The sequence below is a fragment of the Platichthys flesus genome, chromosome 6 (assembly GCF_949316205.1).
Source record: "Platichthys flesus chromosome 6, fPlaFle2.1, whole genome shotgun sequence".
In the NCBI taxonomy this organism is placed as follows: domain Eukaryota; kingdom Metazoa; phylum Chordata; class Actinopteri; order Pleuronectiformes; family Pleuronectidae; genus Platichthys; species Platichthys flesus.
This window is the reverse complement of record NC_084950.1, coordinates 20,007,099-20,021,650: the sequence shown is the minus strand read 5'-3', so window position 1 is coordinate 20,021,650 and position 14,552 is coordinate 20,007,099. Positions and strand designations below refer to the sequence as shown.

At 41.3% G+C, this 14,552-nt stretch overlaps 1 protein-coding gene across 1 annotated transcript; it reads right to left on the bottom strand.

Moving 5' to 3' along the window:
• Positions 1-1,763: 1,763 nt before the first annotated feature.
• On the bottom strand, positions 1,764-14,385 carry ticrr (TopBP1-interacting, checkpoint, and replication regulator). Its single transcript, XM_062389238.1, has 21 exons — positions 13,417-14,385; positions 12,702-12,939; positions 12,053-12,285; positions 11,056-11,290; positions 10,625-10,763; positions 10,372-10,499; positions 9,971-10,174; positions 9,691-9,836; positions 9,344-9,444; positions 8,954-9,047; positions 8,752-8,834; positions 8,377-8,607; positions 7,547-7,634; positions 7,279-7,351; positions 7,005-7,136; positions 6,767-6,857; positions 6,585-6,643; positions 6,105-6,382; positions 3,698-5,876; positions 3,466-3,588; positions 1,764-2,433 (listed from the first exon to the last, which is right to left on the bottom strand). Exons 1-21 carry the CDS (start codon positions 14,089-14,091, stop codon positions 2,315-2,317), a joined length of 5,649 nt encoding a protein of 1,882 aa, XP_062245222.1. The 5' UTR covers positions 14,092-14,385; the 3' UTR covers positions 1,764-2,314.
• Positions 14,386-14,552: the final 167 nt, after the last annotated feature.

The window sequence follows — 14,552 nt, the reverse complement described above, 5'->3', positions numbered from 1 at the left end:
TCGGACTTTACAGCAAACAACCGGTGCCGAGCTAATCTCCTAAATTATAAGGAACAAGGATATTATAATAAGTAACCCATTAATCAACTCACAGTTCTGACGAAATACAATATAATTCCATTACTGATAAGATCACAATCAGGTTTATAAAAATTTGACATTATCAAAAACTTTTAAATAAATAAAAATGTGATATTTTTTAAATTTTATTAAAGTCACAGTTTCGTAACTCCGACACTCCTATCACCCACCCCTGAATTCTTCACTCCCCTTCCTCATTCACCCTTGATACGCCAACTCATCAGCCAATGAGAGCCTGCCATCCCACAAAACCCTACAGCCATTGACCTAGAACTGTCAAGTGCCCCACCCCTACCTGTTCACTGACCCTCAGGACATTTCAATACTTTCTCCTCAGGAGAGACGCTGTCTAAATCGAATGCTTTCACCATGTCGTTGCTCAGTGGCCGTAAATGTCCGCGATGTAGCTTAACCTAAACCAACTAACTCGACTTCGCACTACGTTACCCATCACTCATGGCACACATATGCAGACCAAACAAGTAACGTTTTCCAAGTGTTTTCTTCTCTGGCCAGTGTCTCGGCTTCCGAACCATAGTTGGGAGCTCAGCTCAATGGTCAGGGCTGGCCCCGGCAATGTTGGCGCCTTAGGCAAGATGTCAAATTGGCGCCCCCCAACATACACACGCAAACTCTCATGCATCCCCAATAACTTTTGGACTGTATACAGATGCACACACAAGCAGACAAATTTGTAAGCTATAAAAAATATATAATAAAAAATATCAAAAGAGTCCTGTACTGATAGCATATCATGTCATGTCGACACAAATAAACATTAATGATGTCCACAATCGGGGTGATTCTTACTTTTATATTGTTCTTTCTTCTCCTCCTCTACTTTGCGGTGCTTTCTGAATTGTGCATTCTGTGCAAGCCGCCCCCTGACTGTTCACACGGGGGAGCCATCCAGGAGGATGTTTTAGATGCTGGCTTGCCTGTCCACGGAGCCACGGGTGGTAACATCAGCAAATGTCCCTACTATGCTGCCAAAATGAGTAGGTTTTATACTTCTCTTTATATGCATCATGCTGCTATGAGGAACTGTTGTGAAGTGACTACCGGGTTATTCTCTTACAATAGGTTTTTAAAGTATGTTAAATCATCCAGTATTTAAAAGTCCAAAATATAAAAGTAACTTTTAAGTAAGGCTGTCAAATATAGGTAGTAAAGTAGAAAATATTTTTTCAGAAGTATGTATCAATAGCAGCATAAAATGACACGGACACGAACACACGATAATTTGTCCATCTTCTTATTGTGCTTAGTTCCTCAAGCCAATAAGCAGGTGGTGTGGCCTAGTTGGTAGAGTGTTTGTTTGCCAACAAGAAGGGCATGGGTTCAATCCCCACTCTTTCCCATCTTCAACCTGGCAATATACTGAACCCCTACAATTGGCAGGATGTCTCCTATTAATTGCAAAATATCTTACACTATATAAATTTAAATAAATTAAACAGAAAAACTGGGGAAAAAAAACAAAAAAACTCAGTTTTTTATTAAATTAAAAAATATATATATTTCATTTTATATGTAAAAATTTTTTTTTTATAACAGGTGACTGACGTACGTAAGCCTGTTGGTCCGTCACTACATAGTAATTTTAACTGGTTAGTTTGAGTGTACTGTGTACATTTTTATTCTCCATTTTAGCAAAAACAAATAAAGGCATTTTCCATAGCTTGATAAAGAAAATGGATATTTATTTACATAAGACTTTGGCAACAGACAACATGTTTACAACCTGAATCAATCAGAGGGGCATCCCTTTGACTTCACAGCAATTTTATGATAAGAACAAACAAACTAATAAATAGACATGAATAAAACTTCTTTCAACAACTTTAACTTGATTGTAAATGGCTAATTAAAATCTTAAAAACATTGACATTTAATATCAATTTTTCCTGAGGGTTTAGCTTCACAGAGGACCATACAGGAAACATATGAACAGTAAAAGTCATTTTTAAAACCTTGGCAGAAATGTGTTAAATATATTTCTAATGTTAAATCTTAAAGTACTGATACACACTAAGAGGGTCATCAATTTGAGTGGAGGACACTGAAAGCATCATTCGTTCATCTTCAAAGACTCTCAAGTGGTGCTTGAAAGTGGTTCAGATCTGTCATCAAAAGCCCTTTGGACGAAATAAGGTAAAGAAAGGGTGACAGCTTCACAGTTAAACACAAAATGGACCGTCTCTCTGCTTTGCTTGCCCGACAGTTCTTTGGTTCAATGTAGCAGTCTCTTCCTGCTGTAGCTTTTCCCTTTGTTTGAGCGTCTGATTGGCTGGCTGAAGGGCGAGTGATCCCCTCCATCCACTTCTAGCCTCTGCCCTGAAGCAGCCTCATCTACAAAGTTTAGAAAACAATGTGGATTGTTAGTCACGGGATATCAAGTACTAGACCTGGGACAGGAGTAAATATGCTAAATGTTCAAAACTATGTGGACATGAAAAGTTGACTGAAGTTGGAGGCTGGAGTCTTAGAGAGTGATTTATGAAATACTAGAGCGTATTAACGTCATCAAATACGTAAATATCTCAAAGCATGGATAAACCCAAAGCAGAAGCTGAAGCGGATAAAAACGCAAACGATCATCTTAAGCACAAGTCACCAATAGATGGACCGGGATCTGGATCGTACCAAGTCCCCATTCTATATGGACCAAGACCTGTTATTAGCTTTTGACGGAGAGTTCTATTTTAACCTGTAGAGCTTTATCTTTATTGTAGTAAATCCTGACAGCACATGTTAGAGTTTACTTCTCACTGAACAAGAGTAAGTGGGGAACAAAGAGAAAAGGAGTGTTGATCATGATTAGTTGTTGATATTTGTTAAAATTGTTCATATGTGAAATGTAGTTTTATAAATATATCTTTATCTAGAAAACAGGAGAAACTTAAAAATAAATGTTTCCTTCTCAAATTAAGATCTCTATTTATCTATTTTGTTTTTAAATGCACACCTTATTTACTTGAAACGATTATTTAATAATTAGAGTCCCCTCCAGTTCAGTGTGAAAATGAATTAGAACATTGTTGATATACCATTGAATTGTGTTTCTTTATTTAATTTAGTTTTTGACTTCAAACAGACATTGTTACAAAAACAATGCTACTTCAAAATGTATGACATTGAATCATAAAGCATGTGAGACATTGTGATCTTTGCGTGAGGAAACTTCATTTTTGATAAATTCACTATTATATAACTGAGTAATAAAAATTAATCGTTAGCTTAATTGATAAAAAGAAACTAACCCTTTCAATCCTAAATTTTATGTAGCAGATGTGAGGGTACCTGAGGGTACCTCTCTTTAATTTATGGATAATCAATTGTGCTAAACTGGCAAAAAAAAAAAAAAAATTAAACACATCTTACCTTTAAAACTTGGTGTTCTCTTACCAGCAGAACCAGATTTGAACAACAATGGAGAGTGAGTCAGAGCTAAAATCCCACTCGCTGTCACAGGTTTGGTCACCTTTGAGCTGGGAGGAGTCGCTACTGTGAAAGTAAATATTTGGTCAGAATCTCAAAGATAATTGTCAACGGTGACAAACTTAAATACTTACATTTACTGAGATTTGTTTTTGTTACAGAGCCTGCATCTTACCTGACTTGACACCTCCATTTGCAGCAGCCCTGACATTTTCTTCTTCATCTCTTTGAGGTTCTGTGAGGCCAGTCTGCTCAACCAGCTTCTCTATCCAGTTCAAGTCTACCAGAGGAGAAGGAGGAGATGCATCGCCTGGGAATGGGTGTGACTGTTTTGACGTCAGAGCGAATATTGTAGCTTTGTTGTTTGAAAACTCATCCGTGTCATTGTCCTGTAATCTGCTAACTCCAAGTTCAGCTTCCTGTAGCAATTCCTCCAGCAGTGGCTCCCCCTTCAGGCCACGATCTCTGCCTCCAAACACTCCAACCTGAGCTCTCTTCCTGCGAGGCCAACTGTTGAGATTGTCTGGAGTCACCTTCCCCATGCTCTGAGGGGATGGAGTCAGGGGGATTGTCTCTGGAATTAACACTGGGGGAGACATTGTTCCTCCAGGATGCCGTGTAGGGGTGTAGGACTGGCAGATGTATGTCTGGACACTTCCACCTTTTCCAGGTGTGCTTTTGGCTGGAGTGACATGAGTGCAGATGGATGGTGAGACACATCCAGGTTCTCTATGTTTAGAAAACAAAGCCAAGGGGCTGTCCAGCAGAGAAGGTTTCACACCAACTAGAGGGCTCTGAGTACCAGGTCGAGGACCTCCATCTGAGGCCAAATCCCCTGCATTCATGGAATCTGTGCGTTTGAATTTGAGCTTAGGAAGTCCAGAAGTTTGCATTTCCATCTCTACTTGGTAAGACAGAGGGTTTGGAGTACCTGGGCCCTTCTGTCGTCTTGCAGGGCCTCTCGGAGTGGAAAAACGAGGGGAATCATTTCCATACCCCAAACGAGCAGCAGCCTCCCTCTGTTGTCGGTCAGGCGTCTGCCGGAAGCCATAGTTTCGCCCGGGTGTACCTTGGTGCAGCACAGGAGGTTTAGGCGAGGCTGTGCTTGACAGAAAGTTTTCACCTGATTTTGAAGTCTTTCGTGAAAAACTAATGTTCATCTTGAGCCCACCACTAAACTGGGTCTTTACAACTTCTGCATCAACAATGTCCATACTTTCATCGTCTGTGGTAGCAGGGTAAAAACGTGAAGAGTCTAAATGCTGTGAATCAGTATGGGAACTAGAGTCAGCGTCAGAGGAATGGGAGGGTTCAGTCTGTGCCTCTGCTTTTGTATCTGACTGCACGTTTTTTTCCACAAAGTCACAGTTCTCAGCAGATTCTGATTGAACGTTCTCACCAGACAGGGATCTTAAGTTATGTCTAGTGGTTCTTTCGCCTTGACCCGACCTCCTCCTTGTCAGGGACTTTGCTGGAGACTTTACTGTAGTATCTGATCCTTCTATAACAGGACTACTTCTTGCAGGTGTTAATTCTACTTTACATGGGGTTGCAATGTTTGAACTTTTGCCTGGAGTTCTCCCAGAGCGGGTAATCCTTTGGTAAGTAGGACTAGGGGTCCTGGTTTGAACTCTGGTGTCTGGTTTAGGGGAGAGGTGGTTTAGAGGGGAAGTAGAGTGTGGAGGAGGCATTGCCAGCAGTGTTCCATTTTTTTCAGGTGTCTTCATCCTGTTGTGAACTGTTTCCTGTTCTAAAATAACATTTAAACTTTCAGACACCCTCAATAGACTCACTTGACAAGTCTTCTCTGGGGTCTTGAAAATGTCCCTTTTAGTATTTGTGTGTTTGATAGGACTGCTGAACTTGTTGGGTGTGTTCAGCTGTCTTGGAGACCTTCGAGATGACATACTAGGTGACGCTGGTACTTTGAAGCTGGTGCTGTTCTCCAGGACTCTAAACTTCTGAGGAGATGGAGACCATGTGACACTCTTCCTGGGAGTGTTGAAAACTGGGCTACTGAGCCTATGTGATCCATGGGAGGAACTGCATTCAACCAAGGCTTTGACTGGAGTCCTAAGAATACCCTTCAGCGGACTTCTCATAGGGCTTTCCTTAGTTGGTGTCTCTACAATAAGAGTCCTTCTGGCTGGTGATCTGAAAGGACTGCCCCTCAGAGCCATACTAAGCTCATGAGAGCTTCCAGCAGCAGGACTCTCTAACACAGAGCAAACACTGATCCTGGATGAAGGTGGTGTTTTGGGGGTTCCTCGAGTCCTGGATGTTTTCAGAGTTCTGTTCCCATGAACGTCCATCCCATGTTTGCTGGGCGACTTTGTTGGAGTTTTATTTGGGCTCTAAAAACAAAAACGGAACAGAGTTTTTATTTAACTCACGTTTAACATGAATGCAATGTTAGACTTTGTAACCTTTTACACTTTGAACTGACTATTCTTATCTTGAGAAAAAGTATATTAAGCTAATAAAAGGTGGTGCTTCAGCATATTGGGATGTCAAGAGGAAGAGTGGATAAAAAAATAATTGTCTTTAGGTTCATGCACTCAAATTACTACAGGAGAACTTACCTCAAAGACACTGGAGTCTGTGTACAGTCGTGATCTGGTGGCTCTTGCTGCTCCACTCTGGTCAGAGAGATGACAAGGGGAATCAGTAGCCCCAAAAAGGAGTCGCATTGGAGACCGGACTGACTTTATGTTGAGCTTGCAGATTTTGCCGTCACTGAGAGTCAGCTGGGATGCAGAGAGAGCCCTGTCTAGGTTGCGTGAGCGAGGCTGAGAACTTGAGTAGAAGGTGTTCGAGTATCTTTGAGCAAACTTCTTTATCCTGGGGCTCCTTCTTAGATCTGATACAAAAAAAAAGATAAAATAATCAGCATATCTTTAAATAAATTTAGGTCACTTTTTCACTGGTCAGAAACCAATCAACGTCTCACTTTTGTCTGCAATGCTAATGGTAAGACTCAGCATTCTGTGACTTCGAACATGACTCACGGGGGGGGGGGGGATTTATGGATCATGCTTTTATGCAGTAAATCAGTCATATACCTTCTGCAGGTTTTACTGGCGACTCTTCCACAATGCACTCCTCATTTGGGAGAGATTTCCTGTTCAAAAATAAGATTTTACTTAATAATAACAATAATTAACAACAGGTGTACTACATTATACATTCCTTTTCTAAACTAATCATGCATCTGTAAGGAAAACTGTAAATAACTCAAACGCACCGTCCAAATTTCTGCTGGTAAAGAAGGCGACTGGACACTTGCTTGTGATGTGGTGTCTCACACACCTTCTTCGTGAGAAGTTTGTGTCTCTCTGAAAATGAGGAACAACAAGTTGCTTGGCAAAGCACAAAACTGAAAACAAAGGTTTATTCCCCCGGCCAATATTCTATCTTCCATTGATAGTAAACTTCACTACAGTATTTATTTAAATCAATCTGTTATTCTGTTATCAATTTACCGTCGGACTCATTAGATCGCTTGCGTTTCAGTCCTTCAACAGCAGAGACAGACTGGCTCCTCGGCAGCTTGGCTTTCTTTGAGGGTGAAACAATCTCTTGGTTGAACAGGTTTCTTCTCACCTTGGTCACCTCTGTGGATAATCAGAATATAGTCTGTATTTAGGAATGTAATGGCAAGGTGATCCTGCTAAATCCATTGTTATAGGTGTTTTTTCTGGGGCAGGCAAGAGTTTCACACGACATCGATAACACTCGATGTGAAACAGAACTTACCTTGTGTTTCCTGTTTCTGAGGTTGTGGTTTTGCAACAGGCTTTTCCAAGGCAACACACACCTTTGACTTGGACTAATAAAAAACATAAAAGTGCAGGTAAGATAACTTTGATTAGAAAGCTGAAATAACCATAATACACAAGTGCAAATGCTATCTCATGTCTCATTATCGGGTGATGTTCAGAATATTTCCCAAGTGTAATAACAAATTCTCCCAAATAACAATCTAAGATATTATAGGTGATTAAACTATGTAGGATCATCTTACAGCTCTTGTAGTCTTTTTAGGCATCTCTATTTGACGAAGACTCTGAGATGATTCGGTCATGCTGCGATGACGAGTCAACATCCCACTCCTGTGTGAAAAAGAAAACACTTAACTGGACATTCACCAAGGAAAGTATCTACATCATAAGTGTTAAACAGACACCTGACTCTAAAAAATGGGTAACTATTAGGGTTGGGTACATTCACCGGTAAAGGTGCCAGATGGTACTTTATTGCAGTACTTTACTCTCTCTGTATAACAAAACATTGTCCCATCAGAGTCTCCTGCATAGAGAATTACAAGGCTGCCTCCTCCATCAAATTCTGAGCTGCCTCCGCCTGCCGACAAAATTCTAGTACAATGGAAATCGCTTATAGTGGAACACATTTTTCCCGGACAAAATGTATCACTATAAATGGTTGATTACTATAAAATAATTGAGTAGCTTCTGTATGATAGTTCCGGGACTTGAAGCAAAGGTAACAGCGCACACACGCACACTTAGTGTCTCTCAGACTCACCTGACAGTTTAAAGGTGAATTTGTTTAAAATGCCACAATATCAACCCTGATCACCACATAATGATCGATACCTTTCTTCATTGAGTCAAATCTTTCATCATAGCCAGTATAAACTATAGAAAAAAAGCTTTTACCATCCAAATATACTTTAGAAGAGCTGTGCATGGCTCCCTGGGTGTCGGTACCCAACCTTAGTTACTATGATTCAATTCCAATTACATTCAAAGAGCAAAATCATTTTGTATAGGCCATTCCTGTTTTGTCAGGACCAAACAGTGTCTTTGCAGAAATAATACAGTCTTCTCTCACCTCCTCTTGTTGGATGAGCGACTGCGCAGGTCCTGCAGGCAACTTTTGCCGTCTGAAACCAGGCTCTGTGTGGAAAAGGGCGATGAGCACGTTGAAGGAGAAGCGCTGTCCTTGGCAACTGAGTCATCGCTGAAGAAGTCAGCGGGCAGAACAGCCACCAAAGCCTCAGGGAGCTGGGTGCCCAGACTGTTGTAAATGTCTGCAAGCACCCTGGGCACAGCAGTCAGGAACCTGCCATGACGTAGAAAGGTTTGTTAGATTCTAAAGATAAGAAAGATTTGCTCATTCTGAATCAATGCTTCCAATTATAATTCGCCGGAGAGTAAGAGATTTGTCATTTTTATATATTATCTTCTGGAATAATCAGGTTCTTACCCTGGAAGAACTTCATCTTGAAGGAACCTTGTCAGGCAACCTGGGTCCTTGGTTAGAGAGATTATCCTGAGCATTTCAGCCACCTGACAAACAGAAGTTTGAATTTAGCACAAACTACATGCAGGATGTACTTTTTGGATCTTTGTTTTTACACACACAAAAAAAAGATAACCAAGAGAGTACTCGAAAGGGACCATCTTACCTCTTCTGCCATCTGTTCGGCATCCAATGAGTCAGACTGGTCTGAGGAGGAAAGTCTGCACAACTCTAACCTCAACACCCCCTGAAGCTGGCACCTAAAACAGAACAACCTGTGTTTATTGGTTCCTAAACATATCTGGTACATGTAAAAAAAAAAAAAAAAAAAAAACTGACAGAAGGATAAATAACAGTGTGAGCATTTATCAAGGAAGAATAGTAGATATCAGGAAGAAGAAGCCACAGACAGACACACACGTAGTTCATAATATCATACATAAGAGTGAGTGTAACCAAAACAATGGGTTTAAGTAGTAGGTTAGTGAGCTGAGTTTTAGACTTTTTGCTGCCTAAAAAAATCATAAGGAAAGATTCTGAATTAGATAATACTCACTCTCTGACTTTGCTATTAACATCAGCAGCAGTGCCATTGAGCTGTCTCACTGATTTGCTGGTCTTGAGGAGATGCTGCTGGACAAACAGGGATATCTTCGTCTGTGAAGAAGATGTTAGACATAGAATTTAAACACAGTTCAACTGTTGACTTATAGGTACTTTAAGTGATGCACTGAATGATTTCATTATCCTGATAAGAAGAGGTTCAGCATCAGTTACCATAATATTGTTATTTACCTTACACAAACTTAAATGTTTCAATATCTCCAAATCTACCAATTGACAACTGTAACGCAATGTATGATTATCCAGAGCAATATAACTTTATCTAATCTACCAGCTCACCTCCAGTTTGGATTCTGCTCCAAGAAAGATTTTCACAGCAAACAGAAGCTGCTGGACCGCAGTGACAATGGACAAGTCTCTGTCTTCCAGAGTCTTATCGTAGCTGGACTTCAGATGGGACAGGAGCTCCTCCTCACTAGTGAAACCTGGGTAAAACGAGAAGATACATTACTTGATAGATGAAAGCATTTATTTTAACACTTCCAGAAAAAATATATTTAGTTATAGCAGGGGGATAATCTCAGCAGTTGCACTGTAAAGTTCTACGGGCGATACTCACTGATGGCTTTTGCTCCCACAGATTTGTTTCTGTCACTTGAGCGTCTCTTCCCCTTTCTGTCTGGACCCTTGCTCTCTCCCCCCAACTGGTCGGCCTCAGCTTGGTTCTTTTGGTCCTTCACATTCAGCCGGGCCACATTCAGCATCTGCAGGGAGCGGCTCATGGTCTTCATCTTCTGTTTCACTGGTGTGCGCTGGGCACCACCTGTAGATCGAAGAAAAATATTGTTACAGCGAAAATAATATTCGGAGGTTAAGATCTTGATAAGATAATACAAATATAACAATGGTACATTTATTTACTTTAATGTTGTCTAAAAGGATAATGTGAAGGTTTTACGAACAGTCTTCGTAAGAAATAGCTAAAAAATAAACGTAAAAACTGAGATAATGCTGGCATACGTTTTTTGCCCTTCTTGTTGTCTGTACCCTGGGACGTCTGGTAAAGTTCAGACAAACCACTGATCAGCTCCTGCTGCAGGACAGACAACTCCTCCTCTTCTCTCTGCTCTGGCACTGCATGCAACAGTCTGCAGAACAAAGTGAGAAAAACATCAAGACCAAGTGAGTGTTTTGTGTGAAGCTGTATATCACTCTTGATTTTAATGGAACTATAATTATAAATAGAAAAATTGTGATATCAGAATCCACAAACCGAATCGACTCCATCAAATTAGAGCTCACTCCTGATTGGTCTGATTGAGGAAACCAAGTTTCCAACACACTTGTAGTCAGTTGGCAATGATCGACTTCCCGCTGAGCCCACTCAGAAACTGGTTGATCATTAAGCTTTTCTGAAAAGTAAACAAACAAAAATATGGAAATGAAGTGATGAACACCAATTAAAAACATTATATAAGCACATTATATAAGCACATAACACAGACAAACTTGATTGAAATCGTTTTTTACAATTGTTTGGTGGAAGTAAAAAAAAAGTTCAATACTTTCTCATGGACAAACTGATGCAATGATGACACAGTTTTAAACTTATCTCAAATCTGATCAGGCAATTCTATCTGCAATAAACCAATAACAGATACTATATTTGGTTAGCCAATTTACGAGTCTAGGTCTAAATCTTACCCTCGACTTTGTCACCATCCTTCTCCATGATGTCATAAACTACTCCAAGAACACTGCTCACAACATCTGGCAGGTCAGTGGATGCCTCAGCTGTGGAAGGGTCGATGTTCTCTGTGGTCAGAAGTGTGTCGCATTGAGTGACTCCAGGCTGGAGAATGGTGAGCAGAGCTGTAGAGTGTGACATGGGGGAGAGGACGGCTGAGCACACCAGGCCGCTGTCAATCACATCCGCAAGCTGGAGAGCAAAGTGAACAAGTGGGAGAAGTGAATCAGTAAACTTACACAGAAAAGAAGAAAGAGATTTCAAAACAAAATATCTTTGCAAATGTTGCGATTCCTTTGGGCTAGTTCATGTTCAAATCAACCCTCTGTTGCACTGAAATATTGACTGGACGGTGACAATATAATGTAGAGCCCGATCCCAACTTTGCACCCAATTCAAGTATAACAATTCAGACTGAATGCAACATATGCTTGTATATACCCGTAAGACCAGGGGAAATGTTTTCATGCGTCTCCATTTAGAGTCGGATGAGACGGGTGCCTTTCATCCATGATGTTACCATTTTCAAGACATATTAAAAAATTGTGATTTGCAGAAATACTCAGGAAAGGGAAAATGCATTAGGAGAAATGCAATTTGATTGTTTTATGGTTGCCTGCAAAAAAGTTTTTCAAGTAGCATTTCAGACAATGGCTGGCAATCTACACGAGGGGAGTGATATTGAAGCAAATGACCAAAACCATGAAAATATTAATGAGGAAGATTCAGACCCAGAAGATGTTCCTGCTATTTAAAGTTGATAATAGCATCTAAAATACACTGAATTCTCAAATTATATATAGCATAGCAAAAAATAGCTAACCGGGACTAAAAGCAAACCCCCAGCACCTGTTGTGTATAGTTATATTGTTATTCTCTGCTCTGAGCAGTTTACACTGCATCAGAGCCTTAACCTCTCACGCAAAGTAGCACTGTCCTTCTTGGATGTCTCACCATGTGAAGAGCGTGAGCTGATAGTTCCAGAAGGAGATGTTGGAAGGCAGCAGCTCCCTGGTCACTTCTGCTGGAGGACCGAATCACCCATGACTCTGTGGACACTTGGGTCAGAGATGAGGCATCCCAGCCCTGCAGAACGCCTTTCATACACACTTCCACCGACTCTGGGAGAAGTCTCTGTCCGCGGGACACTGGCTCAACCATGAGGTCACAGCTCTGTGTCACACCACCTTGTTGGATAAAGAATAACACATAAACACACGTATAACGGCAATATATGTTGAGCTTTGTGTTTAATTTCACTTGCTTGTGATTTCTGCATCGCTCATCAGCCTTTTTGTGTTTGGATCATGTTCAGATTAATCCTTATAATCTTCATTGGTTTCTTTTGACCCAGGACATTGTTATACAGCCCACAGACCAGGTTTTCCCTTCATCTGCATGTTTACGGCAATCTGCTTCATCCAGACAAATACTGGCAAATAACTAAAGTGACATTTTAAGGGGATGTACAGTTTAAGGTTGATAATTGTTTTGGATCTGCATTTAAACTATAGATCATATAAACAGTTTTAACAGCTGTACTATTACAGACATGTTTAAGTCATAACTGGTGAAAGTTACAGTTGACCTCCATGTTACCAACCTAGCTCCCACCGCAGAAGACCCTCAATGACAGGGAAAGCTAGGCGGTAAAGCCTTTCAGAGGACAGCAGGTATCCAATACCAGACTTGAATGTGAAGGCCTCTGGCCTGAGGCCTGAGTCTGTCTCCTGAACGCAGCAGAGGTTCAGCAGTGCAACCACAGGGATCACTCTGCCACCCAACTGAGCCAGGACCTCACACAGCTTATCAGAGCCGAGACAGTCCTCACACCTCAGCACCTGCAGTAAGAGAAATGGTGGCAGTTTTTTATATCAGTCTGAAAATGTGAAAAGGTTCTGTGACAGGTGTCAGAGAAGGTTAGATGTTTAAAGCCATGGTTCACACCGACTAGATACAAGGTTGAGAGTTAAATATTGAAGAATGCCTTGACTGTGATGCTATTTGAGACATCTATATCATTTTTTTATTACAACGAAATCACAAAAGAATCCGATTGGTAAACTGACTCTATAGGGTTGTTTATTATAACCTGAGCTTTTCAATAGAAACACTAAATTATGTTATTAACGCTGTGTTAAAGTAAACATCTTTGACTATAATGACTATATCAAATAAAACTTGACTGTCTTACGCATAATTTCAATATCCATTCTAATAACTTTTTTATCAACCCACTGTTAGGTCCCTTTGTTATGAAACACTGAATCATAAACATTGTCATACTTTATTATTATCCAGTGGCCTGCTGTAATCACCTGGACATGCGATGTACTATCGATCCAGTGCAGCACAACCTGTCTCTGAGCCAGCAGGTCCTGAAGACCCCTGGATATGATGTGATCTGTCCCATCTGTAGGCATGTCGTGGTTCCCCAAAGAAAGATAGTCCACCAGCTGCGTCCTGGTACGTGGACACTCAGAGACCACAAACACCACATTCCTTACGTTGCTTGAAACGTCCTCCTCCTGTGAAACACTGGGCTTCCCAGCTCGGCTCGACCTTCTGGGTCTCAGGTACAGTTTGGTTGGAGAGGTGATGTCTGGTCTGTCCCACTGGAAGTCTAACAGGGTTTCTTTGAGAGCGTTTTGAACTGAAGCAGACGGACAGACCTGCTGCTTCTGCCGAGAAGGCCACGGTTTATCCTTCACGTCAAACTTACCATCAAACTCCAACTCAAAGTCCTCAAAGGTTTTGTGCCTTAGCTCCTTGAAGTCAGATCCCCTTGATATGAGGCTGGCATTACGTCCACCCCTAGACTGGAAGAATTTATAGCCCCAGCGCACATTCTCAAATCCGTACTTGTAACCGAAATGCAGCAAAATCTGCAACATTCCTCGTTTCACTAGGTGGTTCCTGACATCCAGCTGATCGCCAGGATCACGACCTCCATAATCCACATCGATGACAAAGACCAAGTTGTGTGAGGCCATTGCGTCCAATGCAGCGTCCACAAAGGCAGAGTGGGGCCCAGATCCTCTGACTCAACGGTGAGCCATGAAGACAGATCGGCCTCAATTAATTACGTTTCACTCCAGTGTCACTGCTTTCATCACAGGCTGCGCATTGTGTGTGGGCACCGAGACGCCATTTACAGCTGCCAACACCAGTTACCTAGCTCTATTTAGCTGTGGTAGCCACCGAGAATATAGTTTAGCAAGTTAGCTTCAGTCAGCGTGCCTCGGTTAGCTTGAAGTGACCGGTACACACGCAGAAAGGAGACGCGTCTAAGCTATTTAAATACTGTTAAGAATGACGGTGACATGATTCACTAGACTCAACTTTACGTTCGCCATTTTCTCTTCGTTAACCGTTCGCGCTCCTTGAACGAGGGCCCGCCCCTTTGCTGTCATTTGTTACAGCCTCTGACAACAACGATCTGATTGGTCCAAAA

Bases quoted from the DNA above. Each gene is read 5' to 3' on its own strand.
- ticrr (XM_062389238.1), bottom strand. From the start codon at position 14,091: ATGGCCTCACACAACTTGGTCTTTGTCATCGATGTGGATTATGGAGGT. The intron at 9,048-9,343 runs GTGAGTATTATC...GTTCTGTTTTAG, and splicing joins GTTAATAGCAAAGTCAGAGA to GTGCCAGCTTCAGGGGGTGT. The intron at 7,137-7,278 runs GTAAGTTCTGTT...GATTATCCACAG, and splicing joins TCAGAAACAGGAAACACAAG to AGGTGACCAAGGTGAGAAGA.